The sequence below is a fragment of the Mustela erminea genome, chromosome 4 (assembly GCF_009829155.1).
Source record: "Mustela erminea isolate mMusErm1 chromosome 4, mMusErm1.Pri, whole genome shotgun sequence".
Taxonomy (NCBI): Eukaryota; Metazoa; Chordata; class Mammalia; order Carnivora; family Mustelidae; genus Mustela; species Mustela erminea.
Genome location: NC_045617.1, coordinates 116,934,445 through 116,960,638, shown reverse-complemented (window position 1 = coordinate 116,960,638; position 26,194 = coordinate 116,934,445). Strand labels below are relative to the sequence as shown.

The 26,194-nt window shown below is 38.7% G+C and overlaps 1 protein-coding gene across 12 annotated transcripts in view; it reads right to left on the bottom strand.

Moving 5' to 3' along the window:
• The window catches only part of SLC26A8 (solute carrier family 26 member 8), an 84,410-nt gene that overhangs the window by 52,598 nt on the left and 5,618 nt on the right, over nt 1-26,194 (bottom strand). For 6 of the 12 annotated variants that reach the window (XM_032340496.1, XM_032340502.1, XM_032340500.1 and 3 more), the window contains exons 2-3: nt 20,797-20,983; nt 15,140-15,279 (exon numbers count right to left, since the gene is read on the bottom strand). In XM_032340496.1, the coding sequence (XP_032196387.1) occupies nt 15,140-15,279; nt 20,797-20,983 (327 nt within the window). Of the gene's footprint in view, nt 1-7,587; nt 7,653-15,139; nt 15,280-20,796; nt 20,984-26,194 lie in introns of those variants that run through there. The other 6 variants (XM_032340493.1, XM_032340494.1, XM_032340501.1 and 3 more) reach the window with 3 other exon arrangements.

The following is a 26,194-nucleotide window of genomic DNA, read 5'->3' as shown; positions in this document are numbered from 1 at the left end:
TGATCTCAGGGTCCTGGGATCGAGCCCCGCATCAGGCTCTCTGCTCAGCTTGGAGCCTGCTTCCCCCTCTCTCTCTGCCTGCCTCTCCGCCTACTTCTGATCTCTGTCTATAAAATAAATAAACAAAATCTTTTAAAAAATGCTGTTGGGATCTACATTAACATTGTAATAAATCTATGAAACTTATTTTGAGAGAACTGAGATCTTTAAATATTGAGTCTTCTAACTCCTGGACATGCTATTTCTCCATTAATTTCAACTAAGTTAATTAATATTACTCAGTAAACTATAATTTCTCTAAAGAGGACTTACATATCTTTTCTTAGTTTCATTACAACTTATTCCATATTTTTTATGCTTTTGGTAAATGTTATCTTTTTTATTTTTATTTATTTTTTTTTACTTCATAGGACAACTTTTATTTTTAATTCATTCCCACCATTCTGGCTCATTTTTTAAAATATAGATAATTTTATAACATATTTACCATCACAGTGAGATGTCCAGTACATCAAATTCCATAATAACCTTCTTTTTTTTTAATTTTTTATTTTTTATAAACATACATTTTTATCCCCAGGGGTACAGGTCTGTGAATCACCAGGTTTATACACTTCACAGCACTCACCAAAGCACATACCCTCCCCAATGTCCATAATCCCACCCCCTTCTCCCAAACCCCCTCCCCCCAGCAACCCTCAGTTTGTTTTGTGAGATTAAGAGTCACTTATGGTTTGTCTCCCTCCCAATCCCATCTTGTTTCATTTATTCTTCTCCTACCCACTTAAGCCCCCATGTTGCATCACCACTTCCTCATATCAGGGAGATCATATGACAGTTGTCTTTCTCTGCTTGACTTATTTCACTAAGCATGATACGCTCTAGTTCCATCCATGTTGTCGCAAATGGCAAGATTTCATTTCTTTTGATGGCTGCATAGTATTCCATTGTGTATATATTCCACATCTTCTTGATCCATTCATCTGTTGATGGACATCTAGGTTCTTTCCATAGTTTGGCTATTGTGGACATTGCTGCTATAAACATTCGGGTGCATGTGCCCCTTTGGATCACTACGTTTGTATCTTTAGGGTAAATACCCAATAGTGCAATTGCTGGGTCATAGGGCAGTTCTATTTTCAACATTTTGAGGAACCTCCATGCTGTTTTCCAGAGTGGCTGCACCAGCTTGCATTCCCACCAACAGTGTAGGAGGGTTCCCCTTTCTCCGCATCCTCGCCAGCATCTGTCATTTCCTGACTTATTGATTTTAGCCATTCTGACTGGTGTGAGGTGATATCTCATTGTGGTTTTGATTTGTATTTCCCTGATGCCGAGTGATATGGAGCACTTTTTCATGTGTCTGTTGGCCATCTGGATGTCTTCTTTGCAGAAATGTCTGTTCATGTCCTCTGTCCATTTCTTGATTGGATTATTTGTTCTTTGGGTGTTGAGTTTGCTAAGTTCTTTATAGATTCTGGACACTAGTCCTTTATCTGATATGTCTTTTGCAAATATCTTCTTCCATTCTGTCAGTTGTCTTTTGATTTTGTTAACTGTTTCCTTTGCTGTGCAAAAGCTTTTGATCTTGATGAAATCCCAATAGTTCATTTTTGCCCTTGCTTCCCTTGCCTTTGGCGTTGTTCCTAGGAAGATGTTGCTGTGGCTGAGGTCAAAGAGGTTGCTGCCTGTGTTCTCCTCAAGGATTTTGATGGATTCCTTTCGCACATTGAGGTCCTTCATCCATTTTGAGTCTATTTTTGTGTGTGGTGTAAGGAAATGGTCCAATTTCATTTTTCTGCATGTGGCTGTCCAATTTTCCCAGCACCATTTATTGAAGAGGCTGTCTTTTTTCCATTGGACATTCTTTCCTGCTTTGTCGAAGATTAGTTGACTGTAGAGTTGAGGGTCTATTTCTGGGCTCTCTATTCTGTTCCATTGATCTATGTGTCTGTTTTTGTGCCAGTACCATGCTGTCTTGATGATGACAGCTTTGTAATAGAGCTTGAAGTCCGGAATTGTGATGCCACCAACTTTGGCTTTCTTTTTCAATATCCCTTTGGCTATTCGAGGTCTTTTCTGGTTCCATATAAATTTTAGAATTACTTGTTCCATTTCTTTGAAAAAGATGGATGGTACTTTGATAGGAATTGCATTAAATGTGTAGATTGCTTTAGGTAGCATAGACATTTTCACAATATTTATTCTTCCAATCCAGGAGCATGGAACATTTTTCCATTTCTTTGTATCTTCCTCAATTTCTTTCATGAGTACTTTATAGTTTTCTGAGTATAGATTCTGTGCCTCTTAGGTTAGGTTTATTCCTAGGTATCTTATGGTTTTGGGTGCAATTGTAAATGGGATGGACTCCTTAATTTCTCTTTCTTCTGTCTTGCTGTTGGTGTAGAGAAATGCAACTGATTTCTGTGCATTGATTTTATATCCTGACACTTTACTGAATTCCTGTACAAGTTCTAGCAGTTTTGGAGTGGAGTCTTTTGGGTTTTCCACATAGAGTATCATATCATCTGCGAAGAGTGATAATTTGACTTCTTCTCTGCCGATTTGGATGCCTTTAATTTCCTTTTGTTGTCTGATTGCTGAGGCTAGGACCTCTAGTACTATGTTGAATAGCAGTGGTGATAATGGACATCCCTGCCGTGTTCCTGACCTTAGCGGAAAAGCTTTCAGTTTTTCTCCATTGAGAATGATATTTGCGGTGGGTTTTTCATAGATGGCTTTGATGATATTGAGGTATGTGCCCGCTGTCCCTACACTTTGAAGAGTTTTGATCAGGAAGTGATGCTGTACTTTGTCAAATGCTTTTTCAGCATCTATTGAGAGTATCATATGGTTCTTGTTCTTTCTTTTATTGATGTGTTGTATCACATTGACTGATTTGCGGATGTTGAACCAACCTTGCAGCCCTGGAATAAATCCCACTTGGTCGTGGTGAATAATCCTTTTAATGTACTGTTGAATCCTATTGGCTAATATTTTGTTGAGTATTTTCGCATCTGTGTTCATCAAGGATATTGGTCTATAGCTCTCTTTTTTGATGGGATCCTTGTCTGGTTTTGGGATCAAGGTGATGATGGCCTCATAAAGTGAGTTTGGAAGTTTTCCTTCCATTTCTATTTTTTGGAACAGTTTCAGGAGAATAGGAATTAGTTCTTCTTTAAATGTTTGGTAGAATTCCCCCGGGAAGCCGTCTGGCCCTGGGCTTTTGTTTGTTTGGAGATTTTTAATGACTGTTTCAATCTCCTCACTGGTTATGGGTCTGTTCAGGCTTTCTATTTCTTCCTGGTTCAGTTGTGGTAGTTTATATGTTTCAGGAATGCATCCATTTCTTCCAGATTGTCAAATTTGTTGGCGTAGAGTTGCTCATAGTATGTTCTTATAATAGTTTGTATTTCTTTGGTGTTAGTTGTGATCTCTCCTCTTTCATTCATGATTTTATTTATTTGGGTCCTTTCTCTTTTCTTTTTGATAAGTCGGGCCAGGGGTTTATCAATTTTATTAATTCTTTCAAAGAACCAGCTCCTAGTTTCGTTGATTTGTTCTGTTGTTTTTTTGGTTTCTATTTCATTGATTTCTGCTCTGATCTTTATGATTTCTCTTCTCCTGCTGGGCTTAGGGTTTCTTTCTTGTTCTTTCCCCAGCTCCTTTAGGTGTAGGGTTAGGTTGTGTACCTGAGACCTTTCTTGTTTCTTGAGAAAGGCTTGTAACGCTATATATTTTCCTCTCAGGACTGCCTTTGTTGTGTCCCACAGATTTTGAACCGTTGTATTTTCATTATCATTTGTTTCCATGATTTTTTTCAATTCTTCTTTAATTTCCCGGTTGACCCATTCATTTTTTAGAAGGATGCTGTTTAGTCTCCATGTATTTGGGTTCTTTCCAAACTTCCTTTTGTGGTTGAGTTCTAGCTTTAGAGCATTGTGGTCTGAAAATATGCAGGGAATGATCCCAATCTTTTGATACCGGTTGAGTCCTGATTTAGGACCGAGGATGTGATCTATTCTAGAGAATGTTCCATGTGCACTAGAGAAGAATGTGTATTCTGTTGCTTTGGGATGAAATGTTCTGAATATATCTGTGATGTCCATCTGGTCCAGTGTGTCGTTTAAGGCCATTATTTCCTTGCTGATCTTTTGCTTGGATGATCTGTCCATTTCAGTGAGGGGAGTGTTAAAGTCCCCTACTATTATTGTATTATTGTTTATGTGTTTCTTTGATTTTGTTATTAATTGGTTTATATAGTTGGCTGCTCCCACGTTGTGGGCATAGATATTTAAAATTGTTAAATCTTCTTGTTGGACAGACCCTTTGAGTATGATATAGTGTCCTTCCTCATCTCTTATTATAGTCTTTGGCTTAAAATCTAATTGAACTGATATAAGGATTGCCACTCCTGCTTTCTTCTGATGTCCATTAGCATGGTAAATTCTTTTCCACCCCCTCACTTTAAATCTGGAGGTGTCTTCGGGCTTAAAATGAGTTTCTTGGAGGCAACATATAGATGGGTTTTGTTTTTTTATCCATTCTGATACCCTGTGTCTTTTGACAGGGGCATTTAGCCCATTAACATTCAGGGTAACTATTGAGAGATATGAATTTAGTGCCATTGTATTGCCTGTAAGGTGACTGTTACTGTATATGGTCTCTGTTCCTTTCTGATCTACCACTTGTAGGCTCTCTCTTTGCTTAGAGGACCCCTTTCAATATTTCCTGTAGAGCTGGTTTAGTGTTTGCAAATTCTTTCAGTTTTTGTTTGTCCTAGAAGCTTTTAATCTCTCCTTCTATTTTCAATGATAGCCTAGCTGGATATAGTATTCTTGGCTGCATGTTTTTCTCGTTTAGTGCTCTGAAAATATCATGCCAGCTCTTTCTGGCCTGCCAGGTCTCTGTGGATAAGTCAGCTGCCAATCTAATATTTTTACCATTGTATGTTACAGACTTCTTTTCCCGGGCTGCTTTCAGGATTTTCTCTTTGTCACTGAGACTTGTAAATTTTACTATTAGGTGACGGGGTGTGGGCCTATTCTTATTGATTTTGAGGGGCGTTCTCTGAACCTCCTGAATTTTGATGCTTGTTCCCTTTGCCATATTGGGGAAATTCTCCCCAATAATTCTCTCCAGTATACCTTCTGCTCCCCTCTCTCTTTCTTCTTTTTCTGGAATCCCAATTATTCTAATGTTGTTTCGTCTTATGGTGTCACTTATCTCTTGAATTCTCCCCTCGTGGTCCAGTAGCTGTTTGTCCCTCTTTTGCTCAGCTTCTTTATTCTCTGTCATTTGGTCTTCTATATCACTAATTCTTTCTTCTGCCTCATTTATCCTAGCAGTGAGAGCCTCCATTTTTGATTGCACCTCATTAATAGCTTTTTTGATTTCAACTTGGTTAGATTTTAGTTCTTTTATTTCTCCAGAAAGGGCTTTTATATCTCTCGAGAGGGTTTCTCTAATATCTTCCATGCCTTTTTCGAGCCTGGCTAGAACCTTGAGAATTGTCATTCTGAACTCTAGATCTGACATATTACCAATGTCTGTATTGATTAGGTCCCTAGCCTTCGGTACTGCCTCTTGTTCTTTTTTTTGTGTTGAATTTTTCCGTCTTTTCATTTTGTCCAGAGAAGAGTATATGAAGGAGCAAGTAAAATACTAAAAGGGTGGCAACAACCCCAGGAAAATATGCTTTAACCAAATTAGAAGAGATTCCCAAATCGTGAGGGGGGGGGGGGGAGAAAGGGGATAAAAAGAGGTTCAAAAAGGAAGAAAGAAGAAAAAAGAAAAGAATTAAAAAAAAGAAAACAAATAAGAAAAATATAAAAAAGAAAAAATATATATATTGGATAAACTAGTTAAAAACGTTAAAAAAGAAAAAGGTAAAAGTTAAAAAAAAAATTACCAGAAGGCGAGAAAAAAAACAAAAAATGAAAAAGAAAAAAATTAAATTAACTGCAAGACTAAAAATAATCACAGGGAAAAAGCCATGAGTTCCATGCTTTGCTTTCTCCTCCTCTGGAATTCTGCTGCTCTTCTTGCAGCACACTTGAAACCACACTCCTTGGTAGGTGAACTTGGTCTCGGCTGGATTTCTTGTTGATCTTCTTGTTGTAGTGATTTTCAAGTGTCTTTGCCCCAGGCGGAATTGCACCGCCCTTACCAGGGGCCGGGCTGAGTAATCCGCTCGGGTTTGCTTTCAGGAGCTTTTGTTCCCTGAGCGCTTTCCGTAGAGTTCCGGAGGACGGGAATACAAATGGCGGCCTCCTGGTCTCCGGCCCGGAGGAGCCGAGAGCCCGGGGCCCCACTCCTCAGTGCGCCCTCAGAGAACAGCGCCCAGTTACTCCCGTCTGCCTGACCTCCGGCCGCGCTCCGAGCTCACCGAGCCTGCGGCCGGTTCAAGGTAACCCCGAGCTGTGATCTTACTGTCGGCTCTGTCTCTGTAGCCAGCTTTCCCGTTCCAATACCCGCAAGCTCTGCGACACTCAGACACCCCCGATCCTTCTGTGACCCTGCGGGACCTGAGGCCACGCTGACCCCGTGTGGCTTCGCCCCGGTTTAGCCTCTGGAGCGATGTCCCTCAGCGGAACAGACTTTTAAAAGTCCTGATTTTGTGCTCCGTTGCTCCACCGCTTGCCGGGAGCCGGCCCCTCCCCCCGGGGTCTATCTTCCGGTCGCTTTGGATTCACTTCTCCGCCGGTCCTACCTTTCAGAAAGTGGTTGTTTTTCTGTTTCCAGAATTGCTGTTCTTCTTCTCTTCGATCTGCCGATGGATTTTCAGGTGTTTGCAATCTTTAGATAAGCTATCTAGCTGATCTCCGGCTAGCTGAAGTAGTCTCAGCCTGCTACTTCTCCGCCATCTTGACTCCTCCCCAATGTTATCTTTTTTAAAAAAATTTCACTATCTGTTCCCTGCAGGTACGTAAGAATATACTTGATTTTTATATACTGATCTTGTATCCAGCAAACTAGATAAAGTCTTATTAGTTCTATAAATTATTTGTAGATTATTTTCTTCATTAGAAAAATCATCATCTATAACTAATGAAGTTTTATTTCTTCCTTTACAATCTTTATACTCATATTTCTTTTTCTGGCTTTAATGTGCTGCCTATGAATTCAAGTATAATGTTGAATAGCCCTTACTTATTCTTTAAAATATATATATATCATATTGATTTATGTTTTAAGTAAGCTCTATACTCAATGTGGGGCTTAAAATCATGACTCTGAGATTAAGAGTTGCACAGTCCACCAACTGAGCCAGTCAGGTGTCCTATCCCTTATTTACTCTTGATAAGCAACATAGAGCACAAAGAGAAAGTCTTTTGAAATGTTGGTTTCTTTCTTTCTTTCTTTTTTTAATATTTATTCATTTATTTTAGAGAGAGAGTAAGCAGGAGGAGGGGCAGAGGGTGAGGAAGAGAGAATACTCAAGCAGACTCCCTTCTGAGAGCAGACCCAGATGCAGGGTTCAATCCCAGGACCCCAAGATCATGACCTGAGCTGAAATCAGGAGTTGGCTGCCCAAATAACTGAGCCAGCCAGGCACGCTGAGATGTAGGATTTCAAATAACTTACCAATACAGGGAAGTGAGAGAATTACTTGGTGGGACCCTGAGAACTAAGTGGTCCAATCTTGGTTAAGTTTAGGCTGTGGAGAAATAAAGGGAAACCAAGTTTCCAAACTTCCCACTACCTTAAAAAATTGTTAAACTTTGAACTAATTTTAGACTTACAGAAAAGTTTCAAAAATAATAGAGTTTCCATTAATCCTTTCTTAGCTTGTAATGTTAGTATTTTATATAGTCATTGTATAATTATCAGAATCAGGAAATTAACATTATAAATTAACTAAAGGCTTTATTTGACTCTCATTTGTTGTTCCACTAATTTCCATTTTCTGTTAGGGACTCTATCCAGAATCCCACATTCATTTTAGTTGTTATTTCTCCTCAGCCCTGCAATCTGTAATAGCTCCTCAGTCTTTACTTGATTTTGATACTTTGAAAGAATATTAACAGATCAATTATTTTGCCAAATGCCCCTCATTCTGGGGTGGTCTTTAGTTTCTGCATGATAGTACAAGTTTACACGTTCTTGGCGAGAATGCTACAGACATAATGTTGTGTCCTTCTTAGTGTGTCATATCATAGGATCATAAAATATCTGTATGTCTTACTACTGGTGATGACATAGCGTTGATCATTTGGTTCAGGTTGTTTCTCTCAAGTTCTCTACTGTAGAGTAGAGAAGTAGTTAGCAATTATCTTGAGAAAGGATCTTCAAAACTACACAGATCTCCTTACATAGTTTGCAAACTTTCATCCACTAATTTTAACATCTGTTAGTGGATTTTATCCATGAAAATTACTAGTGTGGTGTTTCCCTAATGGTTATTTTCTACCTTCTTTTATGTTTATAAATTGGAATTGTACTGTAAGGAAGATCTAGAACTTTTTATTATTTTTAATTTTTAAATTTTTTTAAAAAGATTTTATTTTTTATTTGACAGACAGAGATCACAAGTAGGCAGAGAGGCAGGCAGAGAAAGAGAGGGAAGCAGGCTCCCCGCTGAGCAGAGAGCCTGATATGGGGCTCAATCCCAGGACCCTGGGATCATGACCTAAGCCGAAGGCAGAGGCTTTAACCCACTGAGCCACCCAGGTGCACCAACATATAGAACTTCTTAAATAAGTTCTTCGCCATGTAGTATTTTTGTTTCATTTGAAGGAAATTATTAAGTTGTCAGATACTACCTATTTAAGTATAAATAAAACTTTTGAATTATTTATACAACGAATTGCTTCATTATTCACACTACTTATAATAATACACAATCTCTTAATTAGCAAATGTTTCTCAGATTCATTCATTCATGTAGTTATGTAATTATTATTATTCATGAAAGATCTTGTGTACCCACTATGTGTTAGATACTATGCTGGATGCTAGGTAAACTTATATATCTATTCTCCCTTTGGTATGAAATTACACTGATAATTTGGCACTTTAACAATGGGATGGCCTCAATTTTCACCATAAATGCAGGACCTTTGATAAGTGGGAGTCAGTAGAGGACTCGCAGTTAAAGCAGCAGGCTCAAGAGTTCAGGTCTTCCATTGTAGCCCTCTAGAGACTTTCTGTTACTTTTCTGGAAGTGAATGTACCCATACAAATGGAACATTTTGGTTTATAGCTGCCATATGGAAATTTTACAAGGTACTCCTTTATATTAGGGATGCAAGGCTGGTTCAATATTTAAAAATCAATGTAATCTATCATATTAATAATCTAAAGAGAAAAATCACATGCTCATATCAATAATGCAGAAAAAGCATTTGAGAAAATACACCATCCATTCAAGATAAAAATTCTCAGCAAGCTAGAATAGATGGAAATTTCCTTCACCTAATAAAGGGCATCCACAAAAATCCTACAGTTAATATCATACTTAATGGTGAAAGATTGAATGCTTTCCCTCCTAAGATCAGGAACATGGCAAAAATGTCTTTTCTCAGAGAGCCACTCTTTTTCAGCTAGTACTGGAAATCTTAGCTAGCACAATAAGCAAGAAAAAGTCATAAAGGCCATTCAGATTAAAAAGAAATACAACTGTCCTTATTTATAGGTGACATGATTATCAATGTAGTAAACCCCAAGGAAAAAAGATTATTAGGGTTAGTAAATGAGTTGCAGGATACAAGATTAACACAAAAATCAATTGTATTTCTATATGTAAACAATGAACAACTGGAAAACAAAACTGTTTTTAATTACTACAAACAATAACTCCTCCAAATGAAATGCTTAGATATAATTCTAACAGAACATGGGTAAGATCTGTATGCTGAAAACTACAAATGCTAATGAAGGAAATCAAAGAAGACCAAAATAAATGAAGAGATTTACTATGATCATGGATTGGAAACTCAACATAATAAAGGTATCAGTTATCCCCAAAGTGATCTGTGGGCTTAATGCAACAGCCATCAATATCACAATAGGATTTTTTTCTTTTTTTTTTTTTTTGGTGGAGTCACCTGGGTGGCTCAGTGGGTTAAGCCTCAGCCTTCAGCCCAGGTCATCGACTCAGAGTCCTGGCCCTGCATCAGGCTCTCAGCTCAGCAGGGAGCCTGCTTCCCCCTTTCTCTCTGCCTGGCTTCTTGTGATCTCTCTCTCTGTTAATAAATAAATAAAATCTTTTAAAAAAGGATTTTTTTGGTAGATATAAAGAACATGATGCTAAAATTTATTTACATTTTTAGCTAAAAGAATTTTGGAAAACAACAAAATTAGAGGGATCACACTACCCAATTTTTAGACTCATTATAAAGATACAATAATCAAAACATGATATAGGTAAAGGGAAAGACAAGTAGATCAATAGAACAGAATAGAGTCCAGAAATAGACCCACAAAAATATGGTTGTTTGATCTTTGACAAAAGTGCAAAAAGAATTCAATGAGCAATAGCCTTCTTTAAAAATGATGTTGAATATGTAACAAAAAATAAACCTTGACCTAAACTTCACACTTTATGTAAAGATTAACTCAAAATAGATCATAGATCTAAACATAAAACATAAAGGTATAAGACTTTTAAGAGAAAACATAAAAGAAGATCTTTGTGACCTGGGAGTTAGGTAAAAGGTTCTTATATATGATAGGAAAAGCACGATCCACAAAAGGAAAAAAATGGATAAGTTGGACTTCATCAAAACTAAAACCTTTTGTTCTGTTAAACACATGATCAGAGAATGAAAAGATAAGCTACAGACTGAGAGAAAGTATTTCCACACTACATATTGACAAAGGATTTGTATCCAGAATATATAAAGAAGTCTCAAAAATTAACAGTTTAAGTTTTTTCCAACTTAAAAAAATGGGCAAAAGAGTTGAACAGGCACTTCACTAAAGAGGTTATGAGGATAGGGGTGCCTGGATGGTGCAGTTGGTTGAGTGTCTGACTCTTGGTTTTGTCCCAGATTGTGATTTCAGGGTTGTGAGATTGACCCCATGTGGGGCTCTATGCCCAGTGTGGAGTCTGCTTGAGATTCTCTCTCCTTCCCCCTGTTCCCTTCCAGCTCGTGTTCTCTCTCTTTCTCTAAAATAATAAATAAATACAAATCTTTTAAAACAGGATATGAGGATAGCAAAAATTAACATGAAAAGATGTTCAACCTCATTAGCCATTAGGGAAATACAAATTAAACCTATAAGGAGACACAAGTATACACCTCTTAGAATGGTTACAATAAAAGATAATAAAAACTAGCTTTCATCAAATAAGAATTTTGCCCTGTAAATACTCTGTTGGAAGGACAAAAAGACAGGCTACAGATTGGGAGAAAAAATTTACAAAACATAAAAGACAAAGGCCTAATATCTAGAATATATAAATAACTCTTGAAACTCAATAGTGAAAATGCAAATAATCTGAGTTAGAACATGAGCAAAAGACAGGAAGAGCCATCTCATTTAAATATGAAGGTGGGAGGGGCCCCAGGAGGGCTCAGTCATTAAGTCTGCCTTGGGCTCAGGTCATGATCCCAGGGTCCAAGGATAGAGTCCCGCATCAGACTCCCTGCTCAATGGGAAGACTGTTTCTCCCTCTTCCACTCCCTGTGCTTGTGTTCCCTCTCTCACTGTGTCTCTGACAAATAAATAAATAAATCTTTTTAAAAAAAGTATATATATGTATATACATATACATATACACACACACAAGTGGAGAATTAGCATAGGGAAAAATCTTAAACATCACAAGGCATTAGGGAAATGCAAACAAACCACAATGAGGTCTCAGACACCCCTATTAGAATGGACCCCCCGCCCCCCGCATAAAAAGTTGTGACAACACCAAATCCTAGTGAGGATACAGAGCAGCTAGATCACTCATAGACCACTCATGCTGGTGGGAATATAAAATGATACAACCATTCTAGAAAAAAGCTGGCAGTTTCTTAAAAATCTAAAGATGCAACAATTGTGCTCCTGATCACTTATTCCACAGAAATGAAGACTATGTTCATTAACCTGTGCACAAATGTTTAAAACAGCTATATTTATAATAGCCAAAACCCAGAAACAATCCATATACACTTTAAGGATGAATGTTTAAATAAACTATGGCACATCCATACCATGGAATTTTACTTAGTAACAAAAAGGAAAAAACTACTGATACATACAAAAACCTAGATGAATCTGTAGGGAATTAAGAAGAGTGAAACAAAGGCAATCTCAAAGAATTTCAACTGTATGGCTCTTCATATAACTTTCTTGAAAGGATAACATTCTAGACATGAAGAAGATTAGTGGTTGCCAGGGTTAAGGAGGGGATGGAGGCAAGGGTCAAGTGGGGGTAACTAAAAAAGGGCAACAGGAGGGATCCTTGTGGTAGAAATGTTCTGTATCTTGACTATATCAATGTTAATATCCTGGTTGTGAAACTGAACTGTAGTTTTGTAAGATGTTACCACTGGGGAAAGTAGGAAAAGGATACAAGGAATGTCTCTGTAGTCTCTTACAAATGTATGTGAATCTGTAATTTTTAAAAAGATTTATTTATTTGAGAGAGAGAGAGATTGAGCACAAGTGGGAAGAAGAGAAGACAGGCAGAGAGGAAGAGAGAAAATCTCAGGTAGACTCCACACCAAGCATGGAGCTCACATGGGGCTCAATCTCACAACCCCGAGATCATGACCTAAGCCAAAACAAACAGACAGACACTCAACCAAATGCACCACCCGGCATCCCTTGTGAATCTGTAATTATCTAAAAATAGGAAGTTTAATTTAAAAAATGCAGACATCATCAAGTGAAGGGTATGGAGGAACTAGAACTCTTGTACATTGCTGGTAGGGATAAACAATGGTAGGTACAGCCCCTCTGGAAAACAATTTTGCAGTTTCTTAGGATGTTATACACATAGCTACCATATGACCAACGATATCACTCCAGGGTATTTACCTTAGAGAAATGAAAACTATGTTTTCTGGAAAACCTGTACATGAATGTTCATAACAACTTTATTTTTGACAACCAAAAACTAGCCATGAAATGTCTCCCAACAAATGAATGGATAAACTAGCTGTGGTATGTCCATGCAATGGACAATTTACTCAGGAATGAAAAGGAACAAGCTATTGATGCACATCAAAATTTCCATTAATTTCAAAGACAATGTGCTGAATTGAAGAAACCAGGCTTCAAGAGTTACATACTCCCTGAGTCCATTTAGATGATATTCTCAAAAAGGCATAACTGTGGTGATAGAGAACAGATCAGTTTTTGCCAGGGGTGGATGGGACTAAAAGGAATGGCATAAGAGTGTTTCAGGGCTGATAGAAATGTTCTGTATCTTTGTTGTGTTGGTGGTTATATAAATCCATGCAAGTGTTTAAATTTATAGAATTGAACATCAAAAGGGGGAAGAAAAGTCAATTTTCCTGCAGGATAGTTAATTGACTATTTAAAAGGGGATCCCTGGGACACCTGGGTGGCTCAGTTGGTTAAGCAACTGCCTTTGGCTCAGGTCATTATCCTGGAGTCCCAGGATTGAGTCCCACATTGGGCTCCCTGTTCAGCAAGAAGTCTGCTTCTCCCTCTGACCCTCTCCCCTCTGATGCACTCTCCCTCTCTCAAATAAATAAATAAAATCTTTAAAAAAAGGGGGGGGATCCCCTTTCTCCAACTAACAGCCTTGTCCTGGAGTTGGTTGTTAGATACCTCTCGCCCCTTTGCTTGGCCTCTCTCATGCTTCGTACAAGCTGTACAATCACAGGTTTCAAACCTTTCTGATGGGCCCCAGGAGAATAAAGGAATAGCATTTAAGTACTATGTAGTAGGGGAGCCTGGGTAGCTCAATGGGTTAAAGCCTCTGCCTTCGGCTCAGGTCATGATCTCAGGGTCCTGGGATTGAGCCCTGCATCAAGCTTTCTGCTCAGTGGGGAGCCTGCTTCTCTCTCTCTGCCTGCCTCTTTGCCTACTTGTGATCTCTGTCAAATAAATAAAATCTTAAAATAAATAAATAAATACATAAATACTGTGTAGTATTAATTTAAATACTATGTAGTAGTTGCAAACTACTGTGAGTAAAGGATTAATAAAATCTTTTCTCTCTCTCTGCAAATAAATTTGATATTGGATTAACTTTCTAGTTGTTTCTTCGGAAACCCAGTAATGGTGGGATGTCAGCTGTGTTACCAGCCAATACTGGTTATGGTAAAAATGAGCCTGCTTAGTCTACTCTATCTGGACCAAGCTGATCTGTGAATGAAGGATAAATATACAGCGGGAATCATTAGCTTTGAGCTTCTCAGTGCAATAACTCTTGTAACTGGCCATGGTGTTTGTGGAACCCTGGAAGCAAGTTATGAGAATTATGAGAGATGTTAGTTCCTATTCAGGAACTGAGGCTTCTGAAGCCCATGATGACTCCTGCATCTCTGTCTGTGTGATCTTGCTGTCTTCTATCTGAACTGCCACTCGGAAGACCAAAGAGTGGTGCCTGGACTGCTTTGTATGTAACTTACTGAAGAGATGCTAGCATGCTGTGTTTCCTATGCTTTACCTTCCTAAGGAAAACCAATGCCAAGTGACGTCTACTGTAGTTGTGTGAGTATGAAATGACTAATTAAGCAAAAACAAAGCAAAGCAAAAAAACCCAAAACAACATTGAATGAGCATTGCAAATACTCTATCATTCTATCTAAACTAACTGAGTTTATCTTTTTTCTTAAAGATTTATTTTATTTGAGAGAGTGTGCATATGCGCTGGGAGTGGGGGTAAGGGCAGAGGGAGAGCGAGAGAATCTCAAGCTGATTCCCTGCTGAGTGTGATGCCAGACAGAAGGCTCCGTCCCACAGCCCTGAGGTCATGACTGGAGCTGAAACCAAGAGTCGGATGCTTAACCACCCAAGTGCCCTAAAACTAACTTAATGTTTTGGAACCCACCCTGGAAGTTAGAAATCTGGCAGGTAAGGGAACAGTTGGTAGTAATGTGAATGGAATTCACCTACTTCTTTCCATTCATCTAACACAGGTAATTGTTTACTAATTGTTTACTCTGGGTGAGCAGACCAGGTCTGACAGGTTGTGGGTGAAGAGGCTTCGAATCTTCCTTACCTTGGGGAACTTGCACGAGGCCAACAGTTATACCAGCAAGTAAGTCTCCAAGAAGCCAATCCTTGAACCGATACAAACACACCCACTCCAGGAAAGGAAAGATCGTTATTATGCATCTTAGGAACTTGTGCCATGAGCAGCTGTGAGAAAGAAGAACAGAGACTTGATAAGATTTTCCAAAGAAAAAGCCCACATAGCCAAGAAAAGTTCCAGTGCATAACTATTCCCATATAGCAGCATTTCTTGTCAGCTTTATTGACATTCTGACACAGTGGACTAGATAATTCTTTGTTGTGGTAGATGTGTCCTGCGTCCTGTAGGATGGCTAGCAACATCCCTGGCCTTTACCTACCAGATGCCAATAGCACCCCCTCCCCCAGCTGTGACACCCCAAGGTGTCTCTAAACATTGCCAAGTGTTCTGTGGGGGACAAAAATCACCTCTGATTGAGAACCAAATGCCATATATATATATATATATATATATATATATATGCCTTATCATCTAGCATACGAAACAGGATGTTTGGAAAGAATGAAACCCACAAATTTTCCAGTAGGAAAATGGACTTTACTGTTGTCTCTTGATAAGGACAGTGTTTTGAGATGTGATACTGGTGGGAGGCAGGGGCCATTAAGATGTCCGCATCATTCCCATATACCAATTTTCTTTACTGAATATTAACTCTATGCCGCTTTGATCTGTAGTATGTAGAAATTTATAGAAAAGGTAGGAGCTGGCCATATAAAGGAAAGGCAATAAAAATAAAGCTTTATTATCCTTTAACCTAGTGGATATCAATCAGAATGAATTTTGTTATCCAAGAGACATTTGGCAAAGTCTGGAGACATTTTTGGTTGTCACAACTGAGGGAGAGGGTGCTATTGGTATCTGGTGGGTAGAAGTATCTGTATCTTTGCTACACATCTTGTAGTGCATAGGACAGCCCCCACGTCAGAAACATTTTTCTTTTCTTTTTTTTTTTAAGATTTTATTTATTTTTTTGACAGACAGAGATCACAAGTAGTCAGAGAGGCCGGCAAAGAGAGAGAGAGAAACAGGCTCTCCACTGAGCAGAGAACTCGATGCAGGGCTCAATCCCAGGACCCTGAGATCATGACCTGAGCCGAAGTTCAGAGGCTTAACCCACTGAGCCACCCAGGTGCTCCCAGAAACGATTTTCTGGTCCAAAATGTTACTGATGCTGAGATTGAGAAAACCTACATTAACCTCTAAATCTAAATCTAAAATAGCAGAATCATTGTTAGTCAATTGGTTAATCAATTAACCAGTAAAACTAATATGGTTTTAAATTGCCTTTTTGCTCGTTACATCTTAGTATGGGCTGAAAGCCAAAAGTATGAAGATTTTTTATATATGAGCTATAGTTGGATAACTGGGATTTGACTATAGTAACAATTAGAACTTTTGTGTATGCAAAGCTAAAATGTGTGCTCATAAAGAATTTCACATGTTTTGACTCACAACTATAACCATTACTCCCCCTAAGGTAACTGAGGCCAAATAAGTGTAAGTGATTTTTCCAAGGTCACAGTAGTGTGGTCATAGCTGGGGCTACAAACCAGGACTTCTGATTCTTACTTCAGTGTTCTCTCCACTCTATTACCACCATATTTCATATTGACAGCTATTAAATTCTGTTTGGGAGCCAGGAAAAAATCATTGGCTTGGAAGGAACATCATATTGCTGTTTTTATGAGAGTCCTTGGATGGTAGGCAAGGATACCTAGGGTGCTTTCTCCAATTATGGCCCCCAAAGGGGAGAGCAGAGCATGTCATGGGGACAATTTTTTCCTTCATCTGATCCCGTCTCTCCCATGTACCACTGGGCAGAAGACAAGCCACCCTAGGCAGAGTCATCAAAGCTCTTTAGCATGGAAAAATAATACAGTGGACATGGAATGATGGGACTCTAGACCTGAAAGGACATCAAGGAAGGAGCTAGAGGGATAGGAATTAAAGCCAGTGTGTGTGTGTGTGTGTGTGTGTGTGTTTGTGTGTGTGTGTGTGTGTGTATGTGTGTGGCGGGGGGGGGGGGTTTGGGGGTAGGGGGCCACAGTATAAGCATTTTGACACAAATCTGGATTTTACTCAGGACATCTTAAAAGTGAGGAATGTAAGAGTCTATGTGAAAGGACCGGGGACATTTTGACAAGAAAGGGAATATTTGTAGTTGCTAATGGAAAGGGAGAAGATGAGGAAAGAGATGAGGTTTTCTGTAGAAAAGAAACACAGGTGGTTGTGACAGGTGATTGTGGCACCTGGGTGGCTTAATTGGTTGAGTGTCTGACTCTTGGTTTCAGCTCAGATCATGATCTCATGGGTCATGAGATTGAGTCCTGTGTCATACTCCACACTCAGAGCAGAGTCTGTGTGAAGATTCTCTCCTCTGACTCTCCCCCAACTTGCTTTCTTTTTCTCTCTCTCAATAAATAAATAGATCTTAAAAAAAAAAAGAAGATGTAGAGTTCAGAGACTTTTTTAAACTAAAAAAACCCCACCTAAAATCATGTTTTTTATTTGCTAGGTGCCTTACAAATACTCTTTGAATCTTCACAGTCAAGTAGATGCTAATATCATCCCCATTTTTACAGATAAGGAAACTGAGGCAAAGTGGGTTAGATAGCTTACCTAAGGTCACACAGTTGGGAAGCAGCAGAACTGGGATTCATAACCAGGCAGTCTGGCTTCTGAGCCTTGCTCTTAACCACAGAGTTGTGCAACCTTTCATGTTAAAAATCCAAAAGTGGATACAATTGTATGTTTCGGAAATAAGGAGCTGGGATGCAGAACTGATCAGATTTAAGTGTCTAAGGATAGGGCAGGTTGGGGGGAATTAGACTGAAATTTCTTCGGTAGTACCTTATTGTGATGGAGTAAAACTCAGGAAAAGATTCTCCTTTTGTAGAGACAAAGTCAATGTGCCCCTAAATCCCCTCTTTGACACATGACCTCTGACCCATTTGGAGTAGAGAAAATGAGAATAGTGGTGTAGAACTGGGGAGGGTCTCCAAGACCACAACTTACAAAAGGCAGGATATGAACAAGGGAGAATGCCTCAGAGAAGGAAGGTCTACAATAGGGCTGTGTGGAGGCCTTCCTCCCTCGTCACCCAACACAGGCCAACCGTAGTAAAAGGTCAAGGGATAAGAAAGACTGATAAATCCCAAGTGTGAGTGAAGACAGCTTGAATACTTAGGGTTGATATAATGATGTAGGTTACAAAGGGTCCCTCACCTGAGGTTGGTGGATGCCCCCCCAAGGGTCTATAGATAGAATTTGTAGGTATGTGAACTTAGAAAAAATTATACCTTTATTTTCATTACCTCCTAACTGAAATTTAGCATTTCCATCAATTATGAATATTGACAACAAGCCACTGTAGTATCAGCAGAACCTTTGTCACTAATAAAAACTGCAATGTTTTCATATTACATTCACATTGCTGCAGAGATCTTAAGATATCATTTATGTTCATCACTACCTTGAAATTATGATAGTTATTAGATCTATATTATTAAATACCATTATTGTGATATTTTAAAATATTTTGATAACTATATTTCAACCTAGCTGGTTTACTTTATAGTCCTATGTATTTTATGCTTTAAAAAAATATTCTGGCCAAGACCATTCAATGGGGAAAGAACTGTCTCTTCTTCTTCTTTTTTAAAGATTCTATTTATTTATTTGGCAGTGAGAGAGAGAGAGCACGAGCGAGTGCACAAGCAGACAAAGAGGCAGGCAGAGGGAGAGAGAAGCAAGTTCCCTGGGGACCAGAGAGCCCGAGGCGGGACTCCATCCCAGGAAGCTGGGATCATGACCTAAGTCGAAGGCAGCGGCTTAACCAACTAAGCCACCCAGGTATCCCAAGAGCTGTCTCTTCAACGAATGGTTCTGGGAAAATGGGATCTCCATATTGAAAGAATGAAGTCAGACCCTAACTTTATACTATATACAAAATTAACTCAAAATGGATCAAGAAATCTTAATTTAAGAGCTAAACACTATAAAACTTATAGAAGAAAATCTTCATAATATTGGATTTCCCAATAGTTTCTTAAAGATGTCACCAAAATCATAGGCAACAAAACAAAAAAATGGATGGACTGGATCTCATGAAAATTATAAACTGGTGCACCAAATGACACCATTCAACCCACAGAAAAGAAAGTCCACAGAATGGAAGAAATTTGCAAATCATATATCTGATAAGGGTTTAGTATCCAGGATATGTACAGAACTACTACAACTCAACAATAAAAAGACAACCTAATTTTAAAAGAGGTAAAGAGACATTTCTTTAAAGAAGATATAATAACAACCAGTAAGCACATGAAGAGATCTCAACATATTTAGTTCTTAGGGAAATGCAAAAAAACCCAAACCAAACCAAACTCCACAATGAGATATCACTTCATGCCTGATAGGATGGCTATAATTAAAAAATAAAAAAAAAGGGAAAAATAACACAAGTTGAAGAGCAAAAACACTTGTACATTGCTAGTGAGAACGTACAGTAGTGTAGCTTGTATGAAAAAGTCTGGTGGTTCTTCAAAAAATTAAACAGAGAGTCACCATAAGATCCAACAATTCTACTTTCAGTTATATACCTGACAGAGTTGAAGACAGGTTCTTCAACAGACACTCCTATGCCAATATTCGTGGCAGCATTATTCTCAATAGCCAAAAAGTGAAAACAACCCAAGGGTGCATGAGCAGATCAATGGATATGCAAAATACGATATTTACGTACAATGGGATATCATCAGCCATAAAATGAAATGAAGTACTGATCCACCGCTACAACATAGTTGAAGTGTGAAAACATCATGCTAAGTGAAATCAACCAGAGAGGAAAGACAAAAATTGCATGATTATACTTAAATAAATTGTCTAGAAGAGGCATAGGGACAGAACAGAGAGGAGAGGTCACCAGGGGTGAGGAGGAGGGAACAATGGGGAATTATTGCTTAACAGGTCCAAAGTTTCTGTTTGGGGTGACGAAAAAGTTTTGAAAACAGTGGTTGCAGAACATCGTGAAATGTCATTAATGTTGCTGATTTGTACATTTAAGACTGGTTAAAATGGCTGGTTTTCTGTTATATGTATTTTACCACAATTTTTTTAAGTAAAAAAAAAATTATTCTGCAAAGATGTCTATTAGCTTTACCAGCCTGCTGCAAGGATGATAGCACAAAAACAGGCTAAGGGCCCCTGAACTGGAGGACCCACATAGTCCCAGTGACTATCAGAGGCAGTAAGTTCTACATTGTACAGTTGTGCAAGTACTGCCTAGGGTTCGTGGCATATGAGGTTAGAAGGATCTCATTCGGCTACCACTACTTAGTTGACCATCGCTGCTTCTGTGGCTGTTTTTAGGAGACTGGTAATAGCAGCTAATCAAATGATGTATTTATTAAATATCATCCATAGATGCTGTCAGGAATATCCAAGAAATTTTTATTCAAGAGGGTGCAAACCATAAGCAAACCAACTGAAGAAAAATCACACAGCAGCCCAAGGGTCCCAAAGATAGGAATTCAGAGGAGGAAGACAGAAGTAGGCACTGTAGGAGTAAAGTAGGGTTTTGGTGCTGCTAGCTTGGAGGCAGCTGAATGACCCCCCACACCCACCGGCACTGGACGTGGTGTCTGAATGTGGTGATGTCGATGTCCAAGTTTCCAGAGGAAATACTCTTCCTTCTGTGTTCCTGTTGAAAGGTCTCCTCATTGTACACATCTCGCTTGACGTCATATGTGAAAGAATTTTCCCTGTATTTATAGCCCAAACCCTGGGGGTTCCTCTCTGGTTGCAACATTCCTGGTTGAGTGGGAAGAGATCAAACAAAAAACAGTTTTTAAAAAATCTAGATTCTTGGCACATTCTTACGGAAATAAAATTTCCATATAATGATATATGGTATTTGCATAACACTTGCTGTCTTTTTTTTTTTAAAGGTTGATTGATTGATTGATTTATCAGAGAGAGAGAGAGCGCACAAACAGGGGCATCAGTAGAGGCAGAGGGAGAAGCAGGCTCCCCGCTAAACAAGGAGCTGGATGGAGGACTCCACTCCATGACCCTGGGATCATGACCTGAGCCAAAGGCAGACACCTAACTGACTGAGCCACCCAGCCATCCCAACACATGCTGTCTTAATAAAAACTTTCTGTGTATAATTTTATACTCAAAGCCACCTATAGAAAATGCAAGGTGTGTATTAGTCTCATTTTCCAAACAGGGAGACCTAAAAGTTTCAACAGCCTTGGTTGTTTAATAATTAGAGTCAGGACTAGAACCCAAATGTCTTGCTAAGAAACCTAGTTTTCTTTATGTTCAATTACATTGCTATGCTGTGGAGGAAATGATTATGAGGTAAAAGTCAGTAAAACCATCAATTTTTACCACAAACACTGAAGGTGAAGTGGTCAATACAGTATCTTCTTCCCTTTATCCCTTCCTTTTCTTCATAGCGCTTGTCAGGACCTGATTCAATATTTGTCCATTGTCTGTTTCCCTTACTAAAATATAAGCCCAAGAGGTAGGACTTTGCTCACAGCTATATCCCCAGGTGCCAGAATATTGCCGGAAAGTACCAGTTAGTGGCACCATGGTGTAGCAGAAAAAACATTGCATGGGCTATCAAGAGATTCGGGTTCCAGCCCAGGCTGTTTTTCTAACTAGCTATATGATTAGGAGCAAGTGTCTCAGAAACTGAGGGTCAGTTTTCCTTTGGTTTCATGCATAAAATAACATGGTTGGAACACATGGTCTCTAAGACCATTGAATTTTAAAGATTTTTTTTTTTTTATTTGAGAGAGAGAGATAGAGAGAGAGAGAGAACACAAGCAGCAGAAGTGGCAGAGGGAGAGGGAAAAGGAGAAGCAGTCTCCCCGCTGAGCAAGGAACCCAGATATGGAGTTTGATTCCAGGACCCCGGGATCATGACCTGAGTCAAAGGTAGATGCTTAACTGACTGAGCCATCCAGGTGCCCTGGGTCCCATTAAGTCTTAAAAATCTGTATCATTCTGCTCTTTTAAGAAAATAAGTAGCAGTTACTGAGGATGGCTACAGGTCTATTTCTGGGAGAAAGTATAATCATTCTTGTCTATTTTTAAAAGATTTTATTTATTTATTTATTTATTTATTTAAGAGAGAGATCATGCAAGAGAGTGTGGGCAGGGGGAGGGACAGAGGGAGAAGGAGAAGGAATCTCAAGCTGACTCCTCACTGATCATGAGCCTGATGCTGGGCTTGATCTCATGACCCTGATTTCATGACCTGAACAGAAATCGAGAGTCAGATGCTTAACTGAACGAGCCACCCAGGTGTCCCTCATCATGTTTTTGAAAAATAAAAAAAGCATAAACCAAATTGCTTCCACGTATATGTGGAAAAGCATATATATCTATGTATCTATCAATAGATATATAAGATACCTGGGTAAACACACAACATTACCCAAGTAATTCTTTTATAAGTGAGGCTGAAAACAAGTTTAATGTACTAGCAGCTTTGTTTTCCTTCAGAATGATCATGTATCATCATCAGCAGCAGCAAAATTTATAGAACACTTGCTATATACCAAGCATTGCACTTGATTTTTTTCATGAGTTATTTCACATAATTTCCATGACAATCCTAATACTGCTATTATGCTCATTTTATGGGTGATAAAACCAAGTCAATTACTTTATACATTTTGAGAAATTAACTGAGCTGTAGACATAGATTGTATTTCTACCCTCAAAGCACTTGTGTGTTGTATAACACCTATGAACTAAAGATCACAAATTCAATAAAGTGGGCTTGTGATTGGGGAATATAGAAGAGGACGGAAGAGGTATTTTACAATGTATCACTCAAGAGAATTAGTAATATGTGTTTTCCACAGAAAAAACAGAACTGTATATTAAAACAGGTAATATTTTTCCTTTTCTTCCCCCATCCATAGGACTATTCATCCAGTTATCCTTACTTTCCCTGTGTAATCTTAAAATAAGCTCCCATTGCTGGAAGAGAGCTGTTCCTGGCAACTGAGAGAACCTAATTAACCTGCCAATTATACTGAGATTATAAAAACTGCCATCCTGGGTTGGATCCAGTGTTTCAAATCTAGCATTTTCTTTCTGAAAGTGGTAGCAAGGCAGGGTTGGCATAAAGCAGGCAACATATAGACATTGAGGCACAGAGGGAACAGTGGGAGACTGATGAAGGCAGCAACAGCTCCTTGCATGGGGCAAGTGGGGCCCAGCCAGGCCAGGTCTGATCTTTCTCAAGATGAGTGGCAAGTGCAGATTTTTATCTGAAGTCTTCTAACTTTGAAATGTTGTCAATTACTTTATACTTTTTTTTTTTTTTTTAAACACAGAGCATATCTAACAAAACCTCTCTGCAGGCCAGATTTAGCCTGTGGACCATCAGTGTGTGACCTCTATACCAAGAGCCTTGTTGTGGAAGCCACGAAATACCCTCATGCTATCCTATCACAAATTATACTTTATCCCCCAAGAATTTCTCTAACTCTCTTTCCAAGTGAAAGTATTTATATTTTCTGTTGTCATGCTCTTTGGAGGTATTGCATCCCACTAGTTCACTTACAGAAAGTAGGGTATCATTCTGTTGTCTTCAAATCTACATCATTTATATTTCGAGAGGCAGCTCCCATCTACCAGACTAAGTTTTGATAAGCCTATCTGCTTTTATTTTCAGAATTTTATAAATTTCTACCATATGTACTCTTGGCCTTCATTTGTTTCTGCTTCAGAATTCACGAGCTATTTCATCTGTGTTCAATTAATTTAGTGTTCCACTAACATTTGTTGAATGCTAGGTGTTACGGGGATTAAAAAGGACAAGGACTCTATAGTTCAGCAGACTAAAAATTCCAAAATATAGTGCTCTAAGAGTTGAGAGGTGGGAAAGACAGGAGATATTTACATTTATTGCTGCTCTGCCATATGCCAGGTTCTTCTCACACATCATCTCAAGAGAGGTCCTCTTTTCCTCATGATGATGATACCCATTTTACTGATGAGGTTAGTGGTTTCTCAGAGTCATAAAAGGCTTAAATAGCTGAGCCAGAACCTGAACCCTGTCTTTCTGATTCTAAAATCATGCCACATCCTAATACCATGTGATCTCCTACAGAGTGGGATTAACAATTCCAACCTAGGGGGATGAGAAAGGCCTTATTGGGGAGAGATGAACTCTGTTCTGTCTAAACTGGGGGCAGAGAAGAGAATAAGGTATTGAAGGAAGAGAACAAGATAAAATTACAAAGATAATATAAAGCAAGTAATCTAATAATCTGAGTAAAGGAGAGCCTGGGTGGCTCAGTGGGTTGAGTGTCTGACTCTTGATTTCAGCTTAGGTTATGACCTCAGAGTTGTGAGATGGAGCCCTGTCTTTGGTTCTGCGCTCAGCAGAAAGTCTGCTTGAGTTTCTCTCCTACGCCCTCTGCCCCTCCCCCTCTGCCCCTTCCCCTGCTCACAGACACGGTCTCTCCAAAATATATGAAACAAATCTTAAAATATATATATATATATATCTGCATGAAGTCAGTGTCAAGCCCCAAAAAGTCAGTTGAGGCCTATTCCTGGAGGGTCTTGAATATCTGGGTTGAACTTGGACTTTTTAGTTGTTTAAAGTGTTTAAAACAGCATTTTGCACAGAATTAGGACAAACAATTCTTAAATTTCTATGGAACCACAAAAGACCCCACATAGCCACAGCAATCTTAAAAACGAAAAACAAAACTGGGGGTATCACAATTCCAAACTTCAAGTTATATTACAAAGCAACAGTAATTAAAACAATATGGTACTGGCATAAAAGTAGACACACAGATAAATGGAATAGAATAGAAAGCCCAGAAATAAACCCACAATTATATGGTCAATCAATCTTTGACAAAGGAGGAATGAATACACGGTGTGGAAAAGACAGTCTTTTCAACAAATGGTGTTGGGAAAACTGGACAGCAACATGCAAAAGAATGAAATTGGATCCCTTTCTTACACCATACATAAAAATAAACTCAAAATGCAATAAAGATCTAAGTGTGAAACTTAAAACCATAAAAATCCTTGAAGAGAGCACAGGCAGTAATTTCTCTGACATTGGTCATAGCAACATTTTTTCTAGATATGTCTCCTAAGGCAATGCAAATACAAGAAAAAATAAATTATTTGGACTCCATCAAAATAAAAAATTTCTGGGGGTACCTGGGTGGCTCATTGGGTTAAAGCCTCTGCCTTCGGCTCAGGTCATGATCCCAGGGTCCTGGAATTGAGCCCCACATCGGGCTCTTTGCTCAGCAGGGAGTTGCTTCCCTTCTCTCTCTGCCTGTCTCTCTCCCTACTTGTGTTTTTCGTTTTTTAAAATCTTTAAAAAATAAAAATAAAAAAATAAAAAATTTCTGGACAGTGAAGGAAACAATCAACAAAACTAAAAGACAACTTACAGAATGGGAGAAGGTATCTGCCAGTGACATATCTAATAAAGGGTTAGTGTCCAAAATCTATAAAGAACAGATACAACTCAATACCCAATTAAAACTAAGAACTAATAATAACTAATATTAATTATTAGTTACTTATTATTATTAGTTATTATTGATAACTAATCCAATTAAAAATAAGCAGAAAACTTTAACAGACATCTTTCCAAAGAAAACATCTAGATGACCAACAGACACATGAAAAGATGTTCCACATCACCCATCATCAGGGAAATGCAAACCAAACCTTATACCTGTCACCTTACACCTGTCAGAGTGGCTACAATTAAAAGCACAAGAAACAAGTATTGGGAAGAATATGGATAAAAAGGAACCTTCTTGCACTGTTGGTGGGCACGCAAACTGGTATAGCTGCTGTGGAAACAATATGGATGTTTCTCAGAAAATGAAAAATAGAACTACTCTACAATCTAGTAATTGCACTATCGGGTATTTATCCCCAAAATACAACACTAATCCAAAGGGATACATGTACCCCTATGTTTACTGCAGCATTATTTACAATAGC